This window comes from Euprymna scolopes, chromosome 46 (assembly GCF_053919585.1).
Source record: "Euprymna scolopes isolate OS-2025 chromosome 46, ASM5391958v1, whole genome shotgun sequence".
Lineage (NCBI taxonomy): Eukaryota > Metazoa > Mollusca > Cephalopoda > Sepiida > Sepiolidae > Euprymna > Euprymna scolopes.
Genome location: NC_136527.1, coordinates 98,611,041 through 98,638,772, shown reverse-complemented (window position 1 = coordinate 98,638,772; position 27,732 = coordinate 98,611,041). Strand labels below are relative to the sequence as shown.

Genomic DNA, 27,732 nt, shown 5'->3' with positions numbered 1-27,732 from the left:
TATTAAAAGATAAAATAAATTTAAAAGAGAAAACATAAACAACAGTTGGTAAGAAAGTAAAAAAAAAACCTTGCTTCCGTTAAGAATTCTCTCTTGCCTAAGTTTTCAATTTTTCAAGTCGAATTTTAAGAACTACACACGGCTCGCAGGGAAACAATAAGATAAAGACAATATATATGCATATAATTAAAATACATTATTAAAAGATAAAATAAATTTAAAAGAGAAAACATAAACAACAGTTGGTAAAGAAAGTAAAAAAACAAAACAGTAGATCTCCATTAAGATTAAGAGTAAGGTTTGGTTTGAAGAAAAAAAATATTTTTTTTTGGCATGCAGATTAGACAAAGGCAGTCGTCTTGGAAGTAAAGAAATGTATGGTAAAGAAATGTATGGTAAAGAAATGTATGGTAAAGAAATGTATGGTAAAGAAAGTAAAAATAAAAAGCATTTTAGTACACTTAGCTTGCTTGTGATATCTTCAATTCTTGACTTGACTACCAGCGTGTGTAACCATGTTTTAGGTGAAAGGGTAGGTAGTACTTCGCTTCCTTACCCGGACTTTGTAGAGGGCGCACATGCATATATGATACTTAATTTTTTTTTTTTTTGCAGCTTTATACTTCTACAATAATATAATATATAAAGCCGAACGTCTGTGTGTCTGGCCACGAATAGGCTCCTATATGGTTGACTATTATAGAAAACTGATCACATATAATGATAGAAGATGTATCGAGACACAGGAATGGGTATGTTTGATCTGGCATAATGATGATTCATTAAAATTGTGGGGTCTGCGTACGCGCCTGGTCCACAAAGTATGGAAATAAAAGAATTAAAAATTTAAAAAAAAAAAAACGTTTAGAAGTGTTTTTGATATAGATGTACATAATAATACTTTGATAAGTATGTTTTAACTTAAATAGGGATGGTATAATAAAATTGTGGGGGTCTGCGTTCGCGCCTGGCCTCCATAGAATGGAAATCGGCACAAACTTTAATAAAGACTTTTCATATCTATCTGCGTAAGTATACTTTGATAATTATGTTTCAGTTTGAAGAAATATGGTATAATAAAATTATGGGGTGTTCGTTCGCACCTGACCTCAATAGGAAAAAAAAATCCTTGCGTCTGTTAAGTTAAGAATTCTCTTGCCTAAGCTTTCAATTTTTCAAGTCGAATTTTAAGAATTACACATGGCTCGCAAGGAAACAATGAGATAAAGACAATATATACGCATATAATTAAAATACATTATAAATAAAAATTATTATTAATAAAAAATATATATTTAAAAGAGAAAAAGTATAAACAAAAAAGCAGTAAAAAAATCCTTCTTAGAGAAGAGAAAAATCCAGGTTGTCCTCGACCGTCGTATATCTAAACAATATGATATAAATGAGGGAGTACCTCAGGGGTCTATCCTTGGACTTCTATTATTTCAAATATTCATAAATGACCTCCCTGACAAAATTGTCTGTGAGATGGGTATATATGCTGATGACACCGGTAGATATCTCACTGCTGATGCTATTCTCTATCTATATAAGAGCCAGGTACGTCCAAGGATGGAATACTGTTGCCACATCTGGGCAGGAGCTGCTAGAAAGGACTTGGCCTGCCTTGATAGAGTTCAAAATAGACTCCGTAGCCTCGTAGGAGATGTCCTTTTCTCTTCCTTGCAACCTTTATCTCACAGAAGAGATGTTGCGAGTTTGTCTCTGATGTATCGTTATTTTCATGGAAAGTGTTCGAATGAGCTTCAATCTATGGTCTCCCCCTCGCCAAACTTTCACAAGAAACACTCGTCTAGCTGTAAACACTATCAATAATTCCCCCCACTCTTTATCTGTGCCTAAACCTAAACGTAGATTCCATGAACAAAGCTTTTTTCTTAGAACTGCACGCCTGTGGAATTGTCTTCCGTTTTCCTGCTTTCCAGCTGACTACAATATGGTTGTCTTCAAGTCTAACGTAAATAAGTTCTTGATGAGCCGTTCCATATAAGTTATCAAATTTACCAAATTTTCATTACTAATGATTACTATAATGTCCAATTTCTACTGTACACTCTTTAACCCTTATCCTTGAGTGGCCTCTTGGCCTTGATAATGTGGTGATACCTATGTAAAAAAAAAAAAAAAAAAATGACACCACGCTCTATAACAGACATGACAGGAAAACAAATGAACACATATCTAAAGAAATGACAGAAACATTAGAGGATGACCTCCAATCTGTAGTGGAATGGAAACAAAAAATGGTCACGTTCAATGCTGCCAAGACTAAACTGGTTTCCTTTAATAACTACAAGAAACCTTATCTACCACCGATAACAATGGCCAATGACTCTTTATCTGAAAGTGCACCCTTTAAACACCTTAGCCTAACGTTCACAGTGTTATATATAGGGGTTTCATTAAAAGAGAGTCTTAGAGTTTTATTAAGAGGGATGTTGTTGTAAGAGATATTGTTGAGAGAGAGGGATGTTACAAGAGATTGATTGTTCGTTTTATAAATAGATTCGTATTTATAAAAATGTTCATTCTTAGAATTGTAATGGAAGCTCTTAGAGTGAGGAGATAGTCTTCAGACAGTCTTAGTGTAGATATGAGATGTAGAGTTCACATTGTAGATATGAGATGTATATGTCAAGACATTTTATAACACAGATATATAGACATATAATAACAATTTTCACTTTACCTTTCGGTAGAATTACAACACAAAGACGACGTTTATACAAACATATGATGGGTTTATTTCTTCTCACGACCGGCCGTGGTTTTCTGAGTCAAGAATTCAAAGCTTCACATATTAAGTTTCAAAGTGACCGTCTCGCTTCTAGGCATTCGAATTCCAAACTGCAGACTATCGACTGTCATTCTCAAACTCCCTCTGAGTTTCTCCCAGTTTCTCCTTAGTTTCTAACTATATCTAGAACTTCCCATTTTTCCATGACGTCATACACATGTTAAAACATGTGTCTTCTTTCACGTGTTCTGGACATGCGTGTCCAAAACTTTTTCCTTTGTTTACAAAAGGAATTTTAACCTATACTCAGTAACCTATATTTCCAATATGTTAAAAACATGTTTATTAAATTATCTTGTAGCTGCATTCTTTCAATTGAATTTTCATAATAAAATTGACAGTGCACATTCTTTTCTTGAAACTATTTTATCTCTAAGCTGTTTTACATTCCATTTTCTAATTCTCACACGTAATCTATTTCTAAACCTAAATTACGAGGTTCGAATTTCGTCTATTGCTATTTCATTTCCATTTTAACTAAATCTCTCTATTTTTATACTTACATGAAAAGGGGACAGCCCTTATGTGACAACAGGAAACATGAATTGGAACAATTACATTTAGAACACCGCTGCAAAAAAGGTAGGTTCTCTCTACCATGCTAGGAAGCTATTAACGCCCAAAAGAATCCTGTACCTCTATAAGACCATCATTCACCCATGTATGAAGTATTGTTGTCATATTTGGGCTGGTGCATCTGCTATTAGTCTCTCGCTCCTAGACAAGATTCAAAAGAGAGTTGCCAATCTAAGCTTCAGTCTCTGTCCCATCGACAAAATGTTGCATCCCTCTGCCTGTTCTATAAGTATTTTAATGGTGAATGCTCTGATGAACTGCAAGCACTTGTACCCCCTTGACGTAAATACCCCCGACAGACCCGACAAGCAGCTAAATCCCACCCCTTCACAGTAGAAATCCCTAGAATTAAGAGAGCCTTCTACTCCAGTAGTTTCTTCCCCAGAACCGCTAGACTTTGGAATTCCTTTCCGGGTCCCTGCTTCTCCAACTGTACTGATATGCAGAAGTTCAAGTTGCTGCCCAACTCCCCTGATAGTAGCCCCATACATCAAAGTGGCAATGTGCCTCGTTTTGGGTGAAAATGTAATAAAAAAAAAAAAAAAAAAAGAAAAAAGTATATACAGGGTGACCCCCCAAAAAAAACGCCGGAAAGGATAAAACACAATGTCTTTATATGCTGTAGAACAAAGAAAAAAAGGCCAAAAACCCTAGTGTTTTGATGTGATGTTTTGAATATAATAAACTAGTTATGACCAAAGTTTCATTTCATTCGGACAAAACAGTAATCTAATTAGAGTTGGGGCCCGTTTTTTTTTGGGGGGGGGAGGGGTCACCCTGTATAAGTGTGCATATATATTTATATATATTTATATATACACACATACACGGGTTCAAATCTATCGACTGGTGTCAATCATGACACCCTGCACTGATGATTCCTCAAAGGGTGAAACACTAGTGTCTGTAGGTATTTAATTATTATTATTATAGTCAATAATTATGTCAGCCCCTTTAAAAAACTCGTTTCTTATGATTGAGCACTTTCAGTTGAATTAAAATGAACAGATCATCATATAATGATTAGATAACTCTGACAGACGTTAAAAAGTATTTAAAAAATAAATGTTTAAATTCACAGCATTTCTTGAGGTTAACGGTAGCTGAATGGATTGAGTCTTTGCAAGAGATGGCTTTTGTTGCTTTTGAAATAAAATGGAACCCAAGTTTATTTTTTGAAATCACTTGGAACCCAAGTCTATTTTTTGAAATCACTTGGAACCCAAGTCTATTTTTTGAAATCACTTGGAAGCCAAGTCTATTTTTTGAAATCACTTGGAACCCAAGTCTATTTTTTGAAATCACTTGGAACCCAAGTCTATTTTTTGAAATCACTTGGAACCCAAGTCTATTTTTTGAAATCACTTGGAACCCAAGTCTATTTTTTGAAATCACTTGGAACCCAAGTCTATTTTTTGAAATCACTTGGAACCCAAGTCTATTTTTTGAAATCACTTGGAACCAAAGTCATTTTTGAAATCACTTGGAACCAAAGTCATTTTTGAAATCACTTGGAACCAAAGTCATTTTTGAAATCACTTGGAACCAAAGTCATTTTTGAAATCACTTGGAACCAAAGTCATTTTTGAAATCACTTGGAACCAAAGTCATTTTTGAAATCACTTGGAACCAAAGTCATTTTTGAAATCACTTGGAACCAAAGTCATTTTTGAAATCACTTGGAACCAAAGTCATTTTTGAAATCACTTGGAACCAAAGTCATTTTTGAAATCACTTGGAACCAAAGTCATTTTTGAAATCACTTGGAACCAAAGTCATTTTTGAAATCACTTGGAACCCAAGTCATTTTTGAAATCACTTGGAACCAAAGTCATTTTAGTAATCACTTGGAACCCAAGTCATTTTTGAAATAACTTGGAACCCAAGTCATTTTTGAAATAACTTGGAACCCAAGTCATTTTTGAAATCACTTGGAACCCAAGTCATTTTTGAAATCACTTGGAACCCAAGTCATTTTTGAAATCACTTGGAACCCAAGTCATTTTTGAAATCACTTGGAACCCAAGTCATTTTTGAAATCACTTGGAACCCAAGTCATTTTTGAAATCACTTGGAACCCAAGTCATTTTTGAAATCACTTGGAACCCAAGTCTATTTTGAAATCACTTGGAACTCAAGTCTATTTTGAAATCACTTGGAACCCAAGTCTATTTTAAAATCACTTGGAACCCAAGTCATTTTTTGAAATCACTTGGAACCCAAGTCATTTTTTGAAATCACTTGGAACCCATGTCATTTTTTGAAATCACTTGGAACCCAAGTCTATTTTGAAATCACTTGGAACCCAAGTCATTTTTTAAATCACTTGGAACCCAAGTCATTTTTTAAATCACTTGGAAGCCATGTCATTTTTTGAAATCACTTGGAACCCATGTCATTTTTTGAAATCACTTGGAACCCATGTCATTTTTTGAAATCACTTGGAACCCATGTCATTTTTTGAAATCACTTGGAACCCATGTCATTTTTTGAAATCACTTGGAACCCAAGTCATTTTTTGAAATCACTTGAAACCCAAGTCATTTTTTGAAATCACTTGAAACCCAAGTCATTTTTTTAAATCACTTGGAACCCATGTCATTTTTTTAAATCACTTGGAACCCATGTCATTTTTTTAAATCACTTGGAACCCATGTCATTTTTTTAAATCACTTGGAACCCATGTCATTTTTTTAAATCACTTGGAACCCATGTCATTTTTTTAAATCACTTGGAACCCATGTCATTTTTTTAAATCACTTGGAACCCATGTCATTTTTTTTAAATAACTTGGAACCCAAGTCATTTTTTAAATCACTTGGAACCCAAGTTATTTCTTAAATCACTTGGAACCCAAGTCATTTTTTAAATCACTTGGAACCCAAGTCATTTTTGAAATCACTTGGAACCCAAGTCATTTTTGAAATCACTTGGAACCAAAGTCATTTTTTAAATCACTTGGAACCAAAGTTATTTTTGAAATCACTTGGAACCCAAGTTATTTTTTAAATCACTTGGAACCCAAGTTATTTTTTAAATCACTTTGAACCCATGTCATTTTTTTAAATCACTTGGAACCCATGTCATTTTTTTAAATCACTTGGAACCCATGTCATTTTTTTAAATCACTTGGAACCCATGTCATTTTTTTAAATCACTTGGAACCCATGTCATTTTTTTAAATCACTTGGAACCCATGTCATTTTTTTAAATCACTTGGAACCCATGTCATTTTTTTAAATCACTTGGAACCCAAGTCATTTTTTAAATCACTTGGAACCCAGGTCATTTTTTAAATCACTTGGAACCCAAGTCATTTCTTAAATCACTTGGAACCCAAGTCATTTTTTAAATCACTTGGAACCCAGGTCATTTTTTAAATCACTTGGAACCCAAGTCATTTCTTAAATCACTTGGAACCCAAGTTATTTTTTAAATCACTTGGAACCCAAGTTATTTTTTTAATCACTACTATATATTGGGTACAATATAATAATCAACAGTGAATTGGCTGTATAATAATATCTGCATAAATCCAAATTTCAGATTTAAGCATATGTTCAGATTGGGCAACGCCGGGCGCCCTGCTAGTGTTACAAAAATTTCCAACAGACATAAATCAAAACAATCTCCAAAAGTAAAAACAAAAATGTCTACATTTTTGTTTTAGTTTCACACATTCCATTCGTAGCTGACTTTAAATTCATTTGTAAAAACAGTTTTGAATAATTTAGTTTTGGCTTTCGAACTACTGCTGCTACTAATGATCAAAAAAAATAAAATTAAAAAAAAAAAGAAAAGGTCTTTTTTTTCTTTCTTTTGTTAGAAAATCTGACTACCAAGTTCTTACTTTTTAGCTTAACTGTTATTGTTTCAATCCTTTTTTTAATATTTTTATTTTACATAGTGGTCACCACTTATCAAGGCCCAGTAGCCACTCGGGGATAAGGGTTATTGCGTGTGCAGTAATCAATGGGATAGTATCATAGTAATCGTTAGTAATGGAGATTTGATAAAGTGTCATTACTTAAGGGGGCGGTTCATCAGGAATTTGTGTTGGACTTGAAGACATCCAAGTTGAAGTCGGGGGGGGGGGAGGACAGGCAAGCTGTAAAGAGTTCCACAGGCTCTGTTCATGGAATCTACGTTTTGATTTAGGCACGGATAAAGAGTAGGGAAAATTATGGACAGTGGTTTCAGCTAGTTGGGTATTGTTCGTGAAAGATTGCCGAGTGGGGGAGGGGGCGGCCAGAGAATGGAGCTCAGACGAGCACTTGCCATGGAAATAACGAAAGAACAGAGACAGGTTCGCAATGTCTCTTCTGTGGGAGAGAGGTTGCAGGGATGGAGTCCTTCATTTTGACAAACTCCTTCGCTAATTTTGGGTCTAAACACTTGAAATTTTAGATGTAGGTCACCTGGACAGGAGTCAAACTTTTTAAGATATATATATATATATATATATATATATATACATATGCACATAAAGTTATGAACAGTACATAGGGCCCGAGCAAAGCCGGATTGAACTGCTAGTATAGTAATCAATAGAGAATTCGCTCTAAATACGAAATACATGATGCTAAACTTCTGACCGACCATCAATATGGATTTAGACAAGCCCGTTCCACGGCAGACATCCTCACTGTAATCTCTGAACGCATATACCATTCACTGGACAAAGCGGGAGAGGGCAGAGCGGTAGCTCTAGATATATCTAAGGCTTTTGACAGGGTATGGCATGAGGGTCTCCTCAGGAAGATTAGATCTTACGGTATCACTGGTAGAATACTTAGCATAATTAAATCCTTCTTAGATAAGAGAAAAATCCAGGTTGTCCTCGACGGTTGTACGTCTAAACAATATAATATAAATGCGGGGGTGCCCCAGGTATCTATCCTTGGTCCTCTGCTGTTCCTGATATTCATAAATGACCTCCCCGACAAAATTGCCTCTGAGATGGGTATATATGCTGATGACACCACACTCTATAGCAGGCACGACAGGAAAACAAATGAACATATATCTAAAGTAATGGCAGAAACACTAGAGGATGACCTCAAATCAGTAGTGGAATGGGGACAAAAATGGATGGTAACGTTCAATGCCACCAAGACAAAACTGGTTTCATTCAATAATTACAAGAAACCTTCTCTACCACCTATAGCAATGGCCAACAACTCTTTAGCTGAGAGTACGTCTTTCAAGCTCCTTGGCCTAACGTTCACAGGAAACATGAGTTGGAACAATTACATTGAAGGCATTGCCAGGGCCGCTGCAAGAAAGGTGGGCTCTCTCTACCGTGCTAGACAACTACTAACACCCGAAAGTATCCTGTACCTCTATAAGCCCACCATTCGCCCATGTATGGAGTATTGCTGTCATATTTGGGCCGGTGCATCGGCTACTAGTCTCTCGCTCCTTGACAGGGTTCAAAAGAGAGTCGCAAATCTGATAGGCCCTAAACTGGCATCAAAACTTCAGCCTCTGTCCCATCGTCGAAACGTTGCATCCCTCTGCCTGTTCTACAAGTATTATAATGGTGAATGCTCTGAAGAACTGCAAGCACTTGTGCCCCCACGACGTAAACACCCTCGACAGAACCGACAAGCTGCAAAATCCCACCCCCACACTGTAGAGATCCCTAGATGTAAAAGATCTTTCTACTCCAGTAGTTTCTTCCCCAGAACTGCTAGACTTTGGAATTCCATTCCAGGTCACTGCTTCCCCAACTGTACTGACATGCATAAGTTCAAGTGCAACGTGAACCAACATCTCGCTGCCCTAATCCCTACATAGTACCCCAGTAGATGTTTCCCCTGATAGTAGCCCCCTACATTAAAGTGGCAATGTGCCTTGTTTGGGGTGAAAATGTAATTAAAAAAAAAAAAAAATTTGCATAAATCAAAAATGCATATTTAAGTATATTTTATGACTGGGCAACGCCGGGCGCCCTGCTAGTGTTCCATAAATTTCAAATAGACTAAAATCAAAACAACCTCCGAAAGTAAAAACAAAAATGTAGACATTTTTGTTTTTACTTTTAACATTTCATTCGTGGCTAACTTTGAATTCATTTTGTAAAAACAGTTTGGAATAATTTACTTTTTTGCTTTCGAACTACTACTACTACTACTACTACTACTACTGCTAATGATGATGATGATGATGATAGTAATAATTAAAAAAAAAATTTTTTTTAAATAGGTCTTTTTTCTTTTTTTTTCCTTGCTTTTGTGGTCAATGTCAAGTTTCTTTCCAATTCCCCCCCACCCCAAAAAAAAACTTTAAAATGACGACTTTTATAGGTTTTCGGTGGTGATGAAAACGAATATCACATTTAAATTTGGGGCAGATAAGTAGTTTACATGATATGAAGAAATTACTTTTTCAAAAAGTGGGGGATCACTTTCTTTTTAACTCTATCTCCAGAATGTTTTTTTTTGTTTGTTTGTTTGTTTGTTTTTATGCAATAAATAAATTTCTTAATCATGAAACCAAAACGTGACGGAAGTTAGCTAGCAACTGACGCACGAACATAAATAAACCCCTCATTCGGAGCAAGATCACAGTGTAGTATCCGTTCTGATGCCACACTTGACCTTTTCTGTCCTCAGTCCGTGGAGGAGGAATCCTCCGTTACTGAGACAATTTTTTATTTTTGTTCCTATCCAGCGTGCCTCTTTTTGGGGAGCTGGATTTCCTCCATATTAAAAAACCGACCTCGTGTCGGTCATCTTCGGGAGGCAAGTAAACAAACCCCTCGTTCACTTGTTGAACCATGCACTTTGAAGATCAGTTGGGATGACAAGCCATAAGAGTAAGAAATATTGTTTTTGTTTGTTTGTTTTTTTTTTTTTTGTGAAAAGCGATTTGAAAGTACAATTTGGCAGTAAAGTAAACCACCAAAGACGAGACTAAAAACACTTGTTTTTTTTTTTCAAACACAAACTCCATTCCTAATCTTTTTAATAAAGGGACATAACTCTTGTATCCACAATTTCAGAACAATGTTTTTCAATTTTATTTCCAATATTTTTAATGGTACTTTTATTAATACTTAATTTTTTTTTTTTTTTTTTTTTTTCAAGGTGATCACCACTTATCAAGGCCCGGAAGCCACTCAGGGATAAGGGTTATTGCATGTACAGTACATTAGTGTGGGGGTTTAATAAAAAATGTCTACTTAAGGGGGCGGTTCATCAGGAATTTGTTTACATTGGACTTGAAGACATCCAGGTTGTAGTCAGGTGGGAACCAAGCAGACGGAACAGAGTTCCACAGGCGTGCAGTTCTAAGAAAGAAGCTTTGTCCATGGAATCTACGTTTTGATTTCGGCACAGATAAAGAGTGGGGAAAATTTTTGACAGTGGTTTCAGCTAGACGGGTGTTTTTCGTAAAAGATTTGCGAGGGAGGGGGGACTAGAGATTGGAGCTCAGACGAGCACTTGCCATGGAAATAACGATAAAATAAAGATAGGCTCGCAACGTCTCTTTTATGGGAGAGAGGTTGCAGGGAAGAGAAAAGGGCATCCCCCCACTAAGCCACGAAGTCTATTTTGTACTCTGTCAATGTATAATAGGCTGTTTTTAGCAGCTCTTGCCCAGATATGGCAGCAGTATTCCATCCTTGGACGTACTTTGCTTTTATATAGATAGAGAATTGCATCAGTAGTGAGATATCTTCTGGGACGGTAGAAGGATCCAACCATCTTTCCAGCGACCTTGGCAACAGACTTGATGTACGTGTTCCATTTCAGATCAGGAGTAAAGGACAAACCCAGAAGCTTGTCAAAACATGGGGCTTCTCCTAGATGAGAGCCATTCATTTCAATTGCTGGCAGATGGGGGTCAGAGCGTTGATGATGTAAAGATAGGAGCTTGGTTTTGGATGCATTAAAAGTAACCAGCCACCTCTTCCTCCATTGAACCCTGTGCTAACAATTTCATAGTATTTATTTCGATTTTATTTTTAACTGGTGGGAATGCCTGGCGTTGTCCGGGTGTTTGTAGGTGTACAAGAAGAAAAAAAAGTTTTGGTAGGTAGGTAGGCTCGAATCTGACGCTTTGAGGCGAATAGGCTTATAACTTACCGCAACGCTGTGAGGGCAGGGAATTGAGAATGGTTGAAATTAAACGATTAAAAAGTTGCGTGACAGGTGCGTGAATTTAATGAGGTCAAACATCACGCCACAGGGGAATGCAATCATGCACTTAACTTTGGCTGCAAGCCCGTTTCCAAGATGTTGGGGAAAACCAGCTCCCCATAGAGAGGAGAGTGTCCAACTGAACAGCAATTGTCTGATATGACGGGTTTTGTCCGCATTGATCAAAGCTGATTGCATTTCTGGACCTCCCAGCACGCGTGCGTATTTGCTATGGATTCAGTTTTGATTTTTTATATGGAAAAGCCAAACAAACACGATGGAGACCACGAAATACTGTGAAGATAGCGTGTAAAAGTCACTCAAATAAAAGATAGACGCGATCTTGTTTTGTAAATCGTAGATATTATAATCTAGTTCTAAGAAGTGGGACCCCTCCCCTGGAGCAGCCTCCCTCCAAAAGCCTTTGCCGGACATACACACAAAAAAAAAACTCACACGCTAACACATATTTTCGCTTTTATATTATAACTAGCATGGGTGCCTGGCGTTGCCCAGGTATTTGGAGGTATAGCTCAGATTTTCGACCCAAACCAATTAAAAAGCTTGCCCTATCTCTGAATTCCTTTATGTAAAATTTCTTATTACCTTGTATATCAAATTTCGAGTCTGTAGAAATGTACACGGACGGACGGATTCTTTCACTTTTATACATATATAGATAGATTAGACGCAAATTTTTTACTGGATATAACGATTGCAATTTTCAAGGCCCCACAAGAAATTTTTAAGGAATTTTCAAAGTACTAATAATGGTCGCTAGAAAAGTGGGAAATTTGTCAAACAACGATTTACTTTTACAAGGAATAATTTTTGCAAAGTTTTTCAAAGACAAATGTTATATTATACTCATAGATACTCAAAATGTCGTCCGTGCACTTTACTGCGTCGTCTTAACCTAGAAAACCAAGCTCGACAACAAAAGAACCAATAAAAATAACAATCGCACATTTTATTCATGATCTAAGCTGACTTTCAAATTTCCCGCTTTTCTAGCGACCACCATGTAGAAATTAGGCAAAAGTCAAAATTTGAGGCAAAAGTCAAAATTTGAGGCAAAAGTCAAAATTTAAGGCAAAAGTCAAACTTTAAGGCAAAAGTCAAACTTTAAGGCAAAAGGCAAACTTTAAGGCAAAAGGCAAAAGTCAAAATTTGTGGCAAAAGTCAAAATTTGAGGCAAAAGTCAAAATTCGAGGCAAAAGTCAAAATTCGAGGCAAAAGTCAAAATTTAAGGACTTTTCAAGTTTCTACGAACCATGTAAACACAAACCCAACAGGCCATTATTAATCCCTCCCCCATTATCTACCTCATTTTACTCAGTCATACTTTTCTTACCTCCGACAATGATGAAGAGCTTTCAGAGCGTAACGTTTCCCATATCATCAAATCCGCCGTTGGATCCACTTCTGAAACGTGGCTCCAGTTACATTGATCTTCCTCTATTTCCGATATGTCATCTCCAGTGTCGACATGGGAAAAATAATCGGCAGCAGCATCCCCATCTTCATCGTCATCCTCCTCCTCACTATATTCCGTTATTGGTTCCAGGTAGGAACGATGCCATTCCATCGCTCCAGAAAGAAGCATTGGAATTTTATGCGTTTTTTTTTATTTATTTATTTTTTTTTCTCAATGAATTACAAATATTTCAAAAATGGTTTGAGGGCCGGGCAACCTCGGTTTTACTTCCAGGTCACTGCAGAGGCAGGCGAATTTGTTTTTTTTTGTTTGTTTGATCCAAGTGCATATATGTGTGTGTGTGTGTGTGTGTGTGGACGGAGGAGGGGTTAGGGTTAAGGTTAGAGTTAAGTGCATATATATATATATATATATATGTGTGTGTGTGTGTGTGTAGATGAAGGAGGGGGCCTATTTATAGTCAGATTAAATAGATTTTGCAATTCTGAATTTTTTAGATGAGATGTGGATGTTTGTATCATGTTGATTAATCGGACTATTATTCTCATCTTGGGTGTTATTAGCACAACGTTTCGATCGCAGCAACCTGCGACCTTCTACGGGTGTTGAAAACATGCTTCTTTTTCTTGATTACAAGAATCTAATCTAAACTGTCTTATCTTTAGTACTCGATTTCACTTTTTATAAAAAAAGAAAAATACAATTTTTTTTTTTTTGTGTGGCGATATATTGTTTCACTTTAATAAAATGTTGCAAATTCTTTCTTTTTGCTGGGAGTCATTGCTTTAGTAAGATTAACTATTTTTATTATAATTTGTTTTATTATTTATTATAACTTGAATTTAGAAAAAAAAAGCGAGATTTTAGTACTAATAATCTTCACAGGAAAAAAAAATGGAATTAAAAAAAATATCTTTAATAATCAACAACAAAAAAATGTAACTTTTAAATGATGTGAAATATTTATATAACTATAGAGACATTCTTCTGTGGCAGCCATTTGCAAAAATCCATACTTATATGAAACGGACCGATATCATTGGATAATCATACCTGTTGCTTTTCTAATCTAAATAAATAATCTACCGAAATAAAATATTGGTTTGGATAAAATATGTAATTGATGATAAACGTTGGAATTGCCTTTTTATTATGTAAAACACATATTGAAAAAATTTTCTACTTAACTGGTTATGCATAATACAATATCGATTTAGCAGATCTAACACTATTTCGGGCTGTTGGCGAGAATTCTAATTATGGACAAATAAAAATATTTATTTTTATATTAAAATTAAAAAAAAATTTTAGGATTAGATTTTTTTTTTCAATTTTTTATTTCATAACCTGAGAATGGTGATGTAGTGAGTATCCTATGTTCACACTGTAAATTCAATTGTATTAAATTATTTAATATAGTAGCAGGGGTGGGGGTTTCTTTTGCCGGGTCATAAAATACGCTTAAATGATATTTTAATTTGACCAGATTTCGTACATATTATTATAGAGTCGTGATTTAACAAAAAAAAAAAAAAAAAAAAGTATTTGGGTGCCATCAGCTAGAATCGAAACCGAAATCAAAACTGTAGTATTCAAAGCTGGTGACGTTACTACTGTACCAACGTGACACGCATATGGACTGATTGAAAATAAAGATGAATGTACAAAATGTATAACGATTTTTTTTCCAATTCTTTTTTTTTTTTTACATGGAGTTCACCACTTATCAAGGCCCAATGGCCACTCGGGGATAAGGGTTCTTTTGACCCCTTAAAAACTATTTTAATCGACTAAAGACCCATAAAAGAATGGTATGTAAAAAATCCAATCATTTAAGGTTGTGAGTCCCTAGCGCTGCTCTGCTCTGTGACTTTTAGTTTCGGAGGAGATAGAGTTTGAAAATATGCAGACAGACAGACAAACAGGCAGACATAGTGAGTTTTATATATTAGATGTCCATTAGAAAAATAATTTAATACGGGGCCCAAAGTCCGTAACCAGGTTGTAAAATGGGATGGAAAACACCAGGTGACCCTACTCGTTATTGGTTGCGCTAAAAACGTCCATGTGGTTGGTCGATTCATATTGGGATTTTACTGAAGGTCAGTTTTATTTTTTATTTTTTTTTGTTTTTTGTTTTTTTTGCAATAATAGACTAAAGAAAAAAAAACTCTAGTTTGTGGGAGGTGGTGGTAGTGGTGGTCTAGCGGCTAACGACACGGACTGACGACCTGGATATCTCAGGTTCGAATCCAGTTCGTTCCACAAAAAATTATCACTTCCGCTTAGGATGTTGGCTTCACGTTGTCCCTCCCGTAATCGCCAATATCTTTCTAGAAAAAGTTTGGACTAGAAAAATATCGGGGAAACCAATGCCAACAATAGAATCGTCGGATTCATACGATATGATAATGATCGCAGCCTGAAACGCCAATCATGAGGCCGGTTTTGTAAACATTAATATCACACATTTTTGAGTTTTTGCAGAATTTAACTTTAGACGAACACACCTCGTATAACAATACTCTAATACATTTCGTGCTCGTATATCGCGTCTTTCACAGGCATTTTTAAAAATTAGAATTCCCTGTTGGCAAAATGGCGACTAACCTGATGTCACTAAGGCAAAAAAAAAATAAAAATAAATAAATAAAAATTTCGACTTTACTCATTTTTAAATTAATTGTTCCCAAATTATGCTGTACGGTCTAATAAAACAGTACCGTTTTAACCAAACATTTTCAAAAAGGGGCTTTCATTTTATTGAAATGAAAAAAATATATATTTAGCCGACATTTTTTTCTATTTCTTTTTTTTTTTTTTACTGAGGAAACAGAATCCTTGTTCTTGAAATTAAAAAATCGTAGAAATTTTATCCAAGTAAAGGCGTAACAGATGCGTTTGATTTAAAAACGCTATTTAACTGACAATAAGATTTACTTTATGGAAGAAAAAATATTTTTTTAATAGTATAAAGAGTAGTTTTTACCGGAAGTCACTTTCGAATTTTAGAGGGGAGGGGTCAACATGGATTTACCTACGAACATGGTAAAATATGTTTAACGCCTTCAAATTGTCTATTTCAAACGTAATTTGACTAGAACAGACCAATGTATTATCAGGGTTAGTTTCTTTCATCGAACTACAAATTTGGAATTCCCTCCCTGCTCTTAATTTCACTGCCTGTAGTAACATGCAAAAATTTAAATATAATGTAAACAAACATCTTGTTAAACAAGTGGGATAAACAGGATGCCTTTATAAATGTGTTAATTACAGTAGTTCCTTACGTTTTTTTGTGGCATTATGCCTTTTTTTTGTTTTTGTTTTTGTATTACAGATCCTTCCAGGAAAATGGGGAACAAATCCGTGATATTCCCATGAAAAGACAGATGAATTTGTTGTTGTTGTTGTTGTTGTTAAGTGATATATATATATGGACGTGCAGAGGGGTGGTGGTGCTAGGTGTGTGTCCGAGCACCTACCCCTTATACTCCTGTTTTAAAAGTGCCCTTTTCAGAGGAATTTATTATATAGGCCTGTGTCCCACCGTTACAATATTTTTGACGCTTTTTTTTTTTTTTTTTTACATAAGCCCCTGCCTTGAAACAGTCACTAATATATATATATATATATATATATATATATATATATATATATATAATGAACTAACAGTTAATAAAATATGTTAAAAAACACTTTGAAATGAGTTAAAAACATATTTAATCTGAAAAGGAAACACTAGATAAATGGATAGTCCTTAATCCGCGGAGTTTCGAAGAAATACTCTCCTTCTCATCAGAGGGTAGGAATTAGCAAAATGCGGGATCGGATTTTGCATGCAGAAGTATTTGATGAAACAACAAGTAAGTCAAAGATCTTACTTGAAAACAAAAAAAGTGAAGCAGAGGGAATATGGTGACGAAAAAGGTGATTACACATGAATGGATAGCCTGGTGGAAGATAAAAAATCCAGTGACGGTAAAATCCAAATGTAAAACTTCAAGAAAGTTATATATATTCAGCCACTCTGAGGAGTCGTAGACAACAAAACACGTGTCAGTGGATGATTACATTTTAAAAACAATATATGCATGAATGAAAAAATAAAAATCCAAATCCGTAAAGCAAATTAAAATAAATTCAAATCCAGTTAAAAATGATGACGATGAAAAATTATTAATAATAATAATAATAAATCCAAAGAAATTGGGGATCCGGTACGACAATTGTAATTCAATCACCAAAAAGTAAAATAATTGTTTCGGTTGCAACTCTTTCCAGCACAAAAATAATAATAAAAAAAAAATCCAACGAAAACAGAAACCTCTTTTCAATCAACTGATTGCGTTAATATAAACGTAAGTAATACATAAATGAATAAAAAAAAAATTAAACAAAAAAAAAAAACAAAAAAAAACGCAGCTTAGATTTGAGAAGACGTGTACGCGATGAATGAGTTGGGTCTGGGTGGTGGGGGGGGATAATGATGAATTGGGATTTACGGTGATATCCGAGGGTAGATTAGGGGGGGGGGGTCAGAAAGTGGATTAATCATAAGTTGTAAATGATTGACCTGAATTTCAAACACCCACGTTAAACAAAAAAATAAATAAATAAAAATAAAAACCTGCAGTGGTAGTGGGAGGAGGGGGGGGGTTGAGAGGTCAAATGATGAAAATTGTTTAGTTTCGTTAATCCGTTTTATTCTTACCCAATAACTGCAAACAGACACAGACTTTGCTACACTGGCATGACAATGTTTCAATCTCTAGTTATTAATAACCAAGTTCTCACCCGTCAAAATATCTTTCTCTTTAGATTGCTCGTATTGAAAAGTGAAAAAATTTGGATTCAAATTACTTTTCTTTTCACTTTTTTTCCATTAAATTTTTTTTATATATATATGTTATACCGGCCTTCCTTGAACAGAGGAATTTACACCGATTAGCACTATAAATAGCGCTAGTAATTCCAACACCGATGAGAGAGATGCGACTGCACTTCAACTGCTAGCCGAGTGCCCAGCAGATATACACGCTTTCCTATCTTTGTACATTATTGTTAATACACATGTTCCTTAACCGAACCTCGACTTTACTGTTATTATTTTCACTGTTGTTCCACGACCCAACAATATATGAGAGAGAGAGAGAGAGAGCGATAAAAAAAATGCAAACCCAGTTGTGTATTCATTAATGTTTCGTCTTTATTTCGAGACTTCCTATGGATGAATGAGATTAAGAAAACAAAAATACCAGTACAAATATTTGAAATTTTCTTGCGAAAATTGCGACACTGTTCCATATCATCAACGGGAAAAGACGTTTGGAAATTCAAAAAAGGGGAGGAAGGTTGCGTTGTTAATTTTATTTATTTATATACTAGCAAAAGTACCCGTCGTTGACTGGGTTCAAACACAGCCTACAGAAAATGGACTCTGATTTATGAAAGTATGATAGGTTATGAAAAGGAAGGGTTGTAAAGAGATAGCTTCGAATTTGGGGATATAAAAACCAAAGCAAAATATGATGAAAGTAAAAATAAAATAGATAAACCCCATAATTTATTGTACCATATCTGTTCACACTGAAACATTTATCACAATATTTTGTGGATCTATATTAAAAAACCTTGTTAAATTTTGTGACATATTTCCATTCTAAGGAGGGTAGGTGCGAACGAACACCCCATAATTTTATTAGACCATATTTCTTTAAACTGAACCATAATTATCAAAGTATACTTACGCAGATTGATATGAAAAGTCTTTAAGTTTGTGCCTATTTTCATTCTATGGAGGCCAGGCGCGGACGCAGGCCCCACAATTTTATTATACCATCCCTATTTAAGTTAAAACATACTTATCAAAGTATTATTATGTACATCTATATCAAAAACACTTGTAAACATTTTTTTTTTTATTAATTTTCAAATTTTTTATTTCCATCCTTTGTGGGCCAGGCGCGTACGCAGACCCCCACAATTTTAATGAATCATCATTATGCCAGATCAAACATACCCATTCCTGTGTCTCGATACATCTCTATCATTATATGTGATCAGTTTTCTATAATAGTCAACCATATAGGAGCCTATTCGTGACCAGACACACACAGAGACGTTCAGCTTTATATTTATATAGATTTATTTTGTGATTATCCGACCTCTTTTTTTCCGTTGCTGAAATGAAACAGCGTTACACTTTTCACAAGAAAAGTTTCAAATATTTGTTGTTTATTTCTACATAGGCATCACCACTTATCAAGGCCAAGAGACTACTCGAGGATAAGGGTTGAGAGTGTACAGTAGTCAATTGAACAATATAGTAATCGTTAGTAATGGAAATTCGGTAAATTTGTTAACTTAAGTGGAACGGCTAATCAAAAACTTTTTTTTTTTTTTTTTTTACATTTTCATCCCAAACAAGGCGCATTGCCACTTTGGTGTAGGGGGCTACTATCAGGGGCAGCAACTACTGGGGCACTATGTTGGGATTTGGGCAGCAAGATGTCGGTTCACGTTACACTTGAATTTCTGCATGTCAGTACAGTTGGGGAAGCATGAACTTGGAATGGAATTCCAGAGTCTAGCGGTTCTGGGGAAGAAACTGCTGGAGTAGAAAGATCTTTTACATCTAGGGATCTCTACTGTGTGGGGGTGGGATTTAGCTGCCTGTCGAGTTTGTCAAGGGTGTCTACGTCGTGAGGGCACAAGTGTCTGCAGTTCGTCAGAGCATTCACAATTAAAATACTTGTAGAACAGGCAGAGGGATGCAATGTTTCGTCAATGTCACAGAGGCTGAAGCTTAGATGCCAGTTCAGGGCCTATCAGATTGGCGACTCTTTTTTTTAACCTTGTGTAGGATCGAGAGACTAGTAGCAAATGCACCAGCCCAAATGTGACAACAATACTCCATACATGGGCGAATGGTGGCCTTATAGAGGTACAGGATACTTTCAGGTGTCAGTAGTTTTCTAGCACGGTAGAGAGAGCCTACCTTTGTTTACATTGTACTTGAAGACAGCCATATTGTAGTCAGCCGGAAAGCAGGAAAACAGAAGACAATTCCATAGGCGTGCAGTTCTAAGAAAGAAGCTTTGCTCATGGAATCTACGTTTAGGTTTAGGCACAGATAAAGAGTGTGTATGTGGGGGGGACTATTGATAGTATTTTCAGCTAGACGTGTTTCTTGTGAAAGTTTGGTGAGAGGAGGGCGATAGAGTGAAGCTCAGTCGAGCACTTGCCATGAAAATAACGATAAAGCAGAGACAAATTCGCAACATCTCTTCTGTGAGATAGAGGTTGCAGGGAAGAGAAAAGGACATCCTCTACGAGGCTACGAAGTCTATTTTGGACTGTCAAGGCAGGATAAGTTTTTGTTTTTTAATCTCATTCATCCAGAAGAAGTCTCGAAATAAAGACGAAACGTTGATGAACACATAACTCGGTTTGTGTATTTCTCTATTTCGTCGGAATACTATTTCCATTATTCTCATATATGTATATATTAGTGTTGAGACGATTAATCGGAAAAAAAAAAAAAAAAAAATCAACATATTTGGGGGTATCAGAATCGGAAAAACTGATGCCTATTTTCCGATGCCAAAACGATTCTTTGTAATTGTCTTTTTTTTTTTGATTTTGTTTAAGGTAGAATCTTCCATTCCTGGCAATAATGATAAAATAATAAATATTTTATTGATTTTAAAATACCAGTAAAGCTAAAATCTATAGATGATCCCGCAAAAGTGTATTTTGACGTTTGGAAAAATGTCTGCATATTTAACATTTTTTTTTTCTTTTACAGAAATCGGGGAAAATAATTTTTTAGTTAAATATTTAGAGATTTATGAAGAATCGGAAATTTAGTACGGAATCGGTAATTGTATCAGAATAAGGAAAAAATATTGGAATCGTCCTATCACTAATATATATATATATATATATAAGGACAACATAGAATGATAAAATTACAAATGAATAGCACAAAACATTAATTTGTTATGAACTGTTTAAAAATAAAGCTATACAAATAAGACATGCAAAGAGCCGTCTTTAGACCTTTCGTTTCTAGTATACATACTATCATATTATTGATTTATCAGTGACCCGTTTCGATAATGACATAGGACAGGACACATTGTCTGAACGGATGAAACACGCCTGCCTAGACGGCTGTTTTATGGCGTAATAAAGATTGGAAAAATGTAAAGATTCAATTAAGTTTGGCTCATAACAACCAAACATTGGATGAGTGGGAATAAAGAGCAACAGGAAAGGGAGCCCTGTCATGGGTTGGATTTATTTGCTTCCCCACTGGGAAAATTGGGCACAAGGCCGTTTTTTAATGTGGAAAGATTGGGGAAATGGGGACCAGCTCCCCGGGGAATAGGTTGGTTGGGTTTTTTTGTTTTACGGCATATAAACCTTTTTCAGGTTATTTAATGCCGAATCTAGTTATTTTGAGGAACGATTTTTAATGGAGTATATTTTTTTTTAAGTCAGATTCTATTTAACCCATAGTTGGGACCCTAACAGGTACTACCACTCCGGGTCAGAGTGGACCTGGGAGCAATGCCAATTAAAGGGTGGCTCCACACTCCCCAAAGCCCGCAAGGTGAGGCTTCACCATCGGATAAAGTTTTAAGTCATATCCGGGGAGTAGGGGAGCTAGATAGTGACAATTTGTATGAAGGGTTTCCCCTACATTGACCAAAACTGATTGATACAAGAGCAATGGTCATATATGTGGGGTTGCCCCCCCCCCCACATATGGTCTTTGATTGCAGTATCTGCCAGAACCCGAAGGCCAAGAAAGATCTGGCATGGGCTCTCTCTACCGTGCTAGAAAGCTACTTAAACCTGAGAGTATCCTGCACCTCTACAAGGCCACCATTCACTCAGGTATGGAGTATTGTTGTCACATTTGGTCTGGTGCATCCGCTGCTTGTCTCTCACTTCTGGACAGGGTTTAAAGAGAGTCGCCAACTTAATTGGTACAGGGCTTCAGCCTCTGTTCTATCGACAAAATGTTGCATCCCTCTGCCTGTTTTACAAATATTTTGATGATAGATGCTCCAGCGAACTACAAGCCCTTGTACCACCTCAATGTAAATACTCCCGACAAGCAGCAAAGTCCCACCCATTCACAGTAGAGATCCATAGATGCAAGAAAGCCTTCTACTCTAATAGTTTCTTCAGTAGAACTGCTAGACTTTGGAATTCCCTTCCAGGTTCCTGCTCCCTGACTGTACTGACATGCAGAAGTTCAACAGGCATATTGCTGCCAAACTCCCTAAATAGTGTCCCTGGAATTATGTCCCCGATAGTAGCCCCCTACATCAAAGTGGCAACGTGTTTGGGGTGAAAATGTAAAAAAAAAAAAAAAATTTATGAAGGGACGGTCTCTTCGAGGCAAATTTTCAGTATGCAACTTTCAAATGATTGGTCCGTAAAGACGAAATCGATTCAGAACCATTCCCAAATAGTTGACTTGTCAACTGTACTGCTTGTGGGAAGCTCTGCATGTCACTTGCTGGTTTCAAAAGTCATCTGTGCAATCTGCCCTCGAAAATAACATTTATGCAAGTTAAAGCGATTGACAACGACCAGCCTGTGGTAAGACTTGCTGCAGCCTGGCATGACTGAAAACTCATCCCAGAGTTACCAAAACATGAAAAGTCCCTGAACAGTGTTCAAAATCGAAACCAAATTAAAAAAAAACAAAAAAAAAACACCATAGCAGTGAGAAATGAAAAACAAAATTATGTGTACGTTTAAAATTTAAATGAGAAATCTGAAAACTTTGAAGTGTCGGAACTTTTTTTTTTTTTAAATGGTGGTCACCACTTATCAAGGTCTGGAAGCCACTCGGGGATAAGGTTTATTGCGGTGTACAGTAATCAATGAGATAGTATCGTAGTAATCGCTAGTATTGGAGAGTTGATAAAGTGTCTTACTTAAGGGGGTGGTTCATCAGGAATTTGTTTACGTTGGACTTGAAGACATCCAAGTTCTAGTCAGGTGGGAAGCAGGCAGACGGAACAGAGTTCCACTGGCGTGCAGTTCTAAGAAAGACGCTTTGTTCATGGAATCTACGTTTTGGTTTTGGCACAGATAAACAGTGGGGAAAACTTTTTGTAGTGGTTTCAGCTAGACTGGTGTATATCGTGAAAGATTGGTAAAGGGGGATCAGAGATTGGAGCTCAGACGAGCACCTGCCGTGGAAATAACGATAAAAAAAAGATAGGCTTGCAACGTTTCTTCTGTGGGCGAGAGGTTGCAGGGAAGAGAAAAGGGCATCCCCACTAAATCACAAAGTCTATTTTGTACTCTGTCAAGGCAGGATAGGCTGCTTTTAGCAGCCCCTGCCCAGATATGGCAGCAGTATTCCATCCTTGGACGTACGTGGCTTTTATATAGATAGAGAATTGCGTCAGTAGTTAGATATCTTCTGGAGCGATAGAAGGATCCCACCATCTTATGCGCAGCTTATTATATTTTTTACATATCCAACATTTTTTCACTTGTTTTTGCTTGGCAATTTATAACTACAATAAATTGCGGTTTCACTTAATGCCTTAGCTAGCAAATTCTAGCATTGCTACAAATATAATTTGCTGATTTCTTTATGTCCTCTGATGAGAAGAATAACAAGAATAGCATTCTTTGAAACTCCACGGAATAAGGACTTTGTAAATTGTTTTTTGGAGTGTTTAAATTTTGATTGTAAAGTTCAACTTAGAGTTTTAATTTTCTTTCTCTTCTAATAAGCTCTGTGCTCTATCGCGTATTGAGCTTTTTTAATTCGGTTGGGATTAAATTTTCTATGTATAAATAGTGGCATTTGTATTTGTTTGAAGTTTACCATTTATCAGGTGAACACTACATCCCTTTGATTTCTTTAATATATATATTTACGTGCATAAAAGTAAGTCATCTTTATACATGCATGTTTCAGAGTTTAATCTTCATCAGTATAGCGACCACGCGACCACTGGGCCCTTGTCAACTTTTATGCACGATTTTTATCGCTATAAATGCAAGATTGAATTTTTATTTTTTTATTAGCGATTCCGTAGTCATATATGAAACAGCGTTTCATGGTAAACAACTGATGATCCCTTGAAAAATAAATTATTGGTATTATAGTAAATTCGAGAGCGAGTTGATGCAGTGATTGCAGGTGATTAAATGATTTACTGACCAGATGGTTTCCTAATGAATAAAAAATTTTTTTTTTTTTGTATAGTTTTAAAGGTTAAAAACTTCCAAGACTATATATATATATATATATATATATATATATATATATATATATATATATATATATATGCTTACTATTCTTTTTTTTTTTTTTTTTTTTTTTTGCTCAACCAACGCCTTTTCTGCCTTCGCGTCAAAAGCCTGCCGACTACATTTTTTTTTTGTTTTTTCTGCTCAACATACACATTCAAACGCCCGGACAATGCCGGCCACCCAGGCTAGTCTATAATAGAACACGCAAAATGTGTGTATGTGTGTTTGTTTGTATGTCTGCCAAAAACTTTCGACAGACACATCGGACCCCTAGATGTGTCAGAAACTTTGTGAAAAATATTGAATAATTCGACCTCCTGTCTTTCCAAGATATAACTACTCGAAAAATGTAATTCAAACCCTAATTTTCTTTTCAATTAAAAGGAGCAAGGACCAAGGTTTCATACTTCGGACTTTACTGTTTTAAATTTGAATATATTATTTGAGTTTTATCTTCAATTTGTGATATATAAAACTTAGGCGAGTAAATTAATTATTTACTTTTTAATAGACATTTCAAAATGGGGGGGCGTGAATTAAAAAAAACGTTTGTCTAAAATATTATATTCGGTTTATTAGAAAGAGCATAAAATTTCACATTGACGCTGAAAATATCGTAAAAATAGAATCAATAGAAAAATTTTTAATTGATTTTTAAAGTTTAAAAATTGAAAAATATTGAATTCGTAAAATTCAATTAATTTCATTACTGTTTTTAAAAAATAAAAAAAATATTTCTATTAATTTTAAAACAACTTTAATAGTTTATTTTGGAAGTATAATCCATAAAGTAAATAAACAACCCACTTTTAAAAGAGAAATTACGAGTTTTTTATTTTATATTTTATTCGCAGTTTCGTGTTAGGGGTGTCAAAAATTCCTACAAAAATTCTGATACACCTATCGGACCACGACAAAATCAGTATTATTTTAAAGCTTGATATCTCTGACAACAAATATCGAAAAATTAGCCAAAACTAAATTATTTCACAGTCAACTGGGTTGGGTTTTTTTTTGTTTTTTTTTTTTTTTTTCTTTTTTACAAGGAGTCGCTGCTTTTTTCGTGGACATTTTTGCAAGTCATTCAAACCTGGCATCAATAACGTCGCATAAAAGACATTATTTGGACCGCCAGAAACGTGGGCACATCAATAAGACCGTTTGATTTTTCCGCCTTCTTTTCTTTCTGCAGATTACGGGTTTGAGCAGCTGCCTACTACTCCTGTTTTTTTTTTATTATTTATTTTTTTTTTTATATATTTTTATTTATTTATTTTTTTTTTTTGCTCAACTAACACCCTTGCATACACCTTTATGCACCCGGGCAACGCCGGGCACCCAGTCTAATTAATCAATAAAATTTAAACATCTTTTTGTTTTTTTAGAAAAAAAAAAAAAAAAAAAGTTATTCACTGAAATACGCAGCTCGCAGCTGTGAAGATTATAATGAAAACAAAAGGTTAAAATTAATCCGATTTAATCTTAAGGTAATACGAGTCAAGAATGAACTTCCGGTTACTTATTAATCCTTTTATGTTTTAATATATCTATATACGAGCATGGAGACCTGATGTTGTCCGGGATTAAATGTTCCACACTCCTATGCTTTCATTGTCATTGAAATCGGTGAAATCGCTCATTTTTTTTTTTTTTTTTAAATCACATTGTTCTAGTAAGGACCCCCCCCCCCTCTCACCTGCAATGTACCAGGAAGAAAGCTTCACATGCCCCCCCCCCCCGCAGTGACTCTCCACAATACATCGTAATCTATATTGTACTGGAGAGAAACTACTGTTGACTTTTATAAAATTATCTCTCCGTCTGCCTGCTTCCCTCCGGACTACAACTTGGATGTCTTCAAGTCCAATGTTAACAAATTCCTAATGAACCGCCCCCTTAAGTAAACACTTCAGCAAATCTCCTCACTTACGTAATGTACTTGCAATAACCCTTATCCCTGAGTGGCTTCCGGGCCTTGATAAGTGGTGATCACTGTGTTATAAAAAAAAAAAAAAAAAAAAGATAACAGCTTCACATAGAGTTTAAAACGCAAAAGTCAAGTATCATGGTTTAATTGTGTTCTAAACAGAAACATTTTGAATGCGCCTCTGTTTTATCAAAGAACCAACTTGATTTTACAAAATCATTTTTTGCATAATCATTTGAATTAAAGTTAAACGCACAAAAGTCAAGTATCATGGTTCAACTGTGCTCTAAAAAGAAACACTCGCTTTATTATGTAAAAGAATCTACAGTTGATTTTATAGGCCGGGCCTTTCTGCTTGTGCGGTGATAAAACTTCTCAAATGCACTTGTGATGTCAGGTTGTATAAAGGTGTTAACTTTGGTCAAAACCTAAGTAAGAACATCCTCAGACACATCAAGTACTTTAGTGTAAAATTTTTTAAAAAGTTGGCCCAGGCGTTTCCGAGTCCATAAGGAACAAACTTACACAAAGTTTCTTTCTTATATATATATATATATATATATATATATATATATATATAGCAGGCCACCCGGCATTACCCGGTCGTAAAGTACGCTTAAATATGATATTTTGATTAATGCAGATTTCGTATTTATTATTAGATTAGATCCAATATATAGCAATGATTTAAAGTTTTTATTTAAAAAAAAAAAAAAGAATCGAAACTAAAATGTTTAGTTTACGATTTACTTTTTTCTTTGACGTTAATGCCTGACCTATGAAGACAGGTTTGCTGTAAGGCTAAAAATTAAAACATGAACCAACAGCTATTACGTTATGCATGCATATTCGTAATGCAGTCGTTTACAATTCACCTGGCAAACTTCATTTTTTTTTTAATTTTGACATTTTTAGCACCGATTCCCCCAGTTAAAACTCAAATATAAAGTTTCGCATGGGTGCGAATACCCTATATATTAAGTTTAATGTCTGTAGACAAAAAACTAACAAGAGCTTGGTTGGCAAAATTTTTTAAACAAATATATATACGCATTGTAATTGTCTATTTTTGAGATGAGGTGTTTTCATTGATTGAGATTGTCGGACTGACTTCCTCATGTTGGTTGTTATTGTCACAACGTTTCGCCCGTTTTGCACTCCGGCCTTCATCAGGTGTTTTGTATCGAACTGGGGAACCGTTTGTTAGGAGTCTCGAACCCAACCCTTTATTATTACTACGGGGGTACCGTGTTCGGACTCCAGCTAGGCTTTGGGACATAGTTGCTGATTCTCTGTTTTGAATGTTACTTTTTCACTGCCTTCGTTCAGGATTGAACTCAGCACCTTTGGGTAACTGTAAACTTTGATACAACGTCTAGGACCACTCGGCCATATGTCACTGTTGTATCAAAGTTTACAGTTATCCAAAGGTGCTTAGTTCAATCCTGAACGAAGGCAGTGAAAAAGTAACATTCAAAACGGTGAATCAGCAACTATGTCCCAGAGCCTAGCTGGAGTCCGAACA

At 35.5% G+C, this 27,732-nt stretch overlaps 1 protein-coding gene across 16 annotated transcripts in view; it reads right to left on the bottom strand.

The window, feature by feature from the left end:
* LOC145270654 (RIMS-binding protein 2-like) overlaps positions 1–27,732 on the bottom strand; it is a 1,565,000-nt gene that overhangs the window by 1,338,286 nt on the left and 198,982 nt on the right. The window contains exon 1 of one of the 16 annotated variants that reach the window (XM_080126284.1): positions 16,270–16,393. The exons of 14 other annotated variants lie outside the window; for them this stretch is intronic. In XM_080126284.1, the coding sequence (XP_079982410.1) occupies positions 16,270–16,284 (15 nt within the window). In that variant the 5' untranslated portion in view covers positions 16,285–16,393. Of the gene's footprint in view, positions 1–12,895; positions 13,257–16,269; positions 16,394–27,732 lie in introns of those variants that run through there. One more of the 16 variants, XM_080126280.1, reaches the window with a different exon arrangement.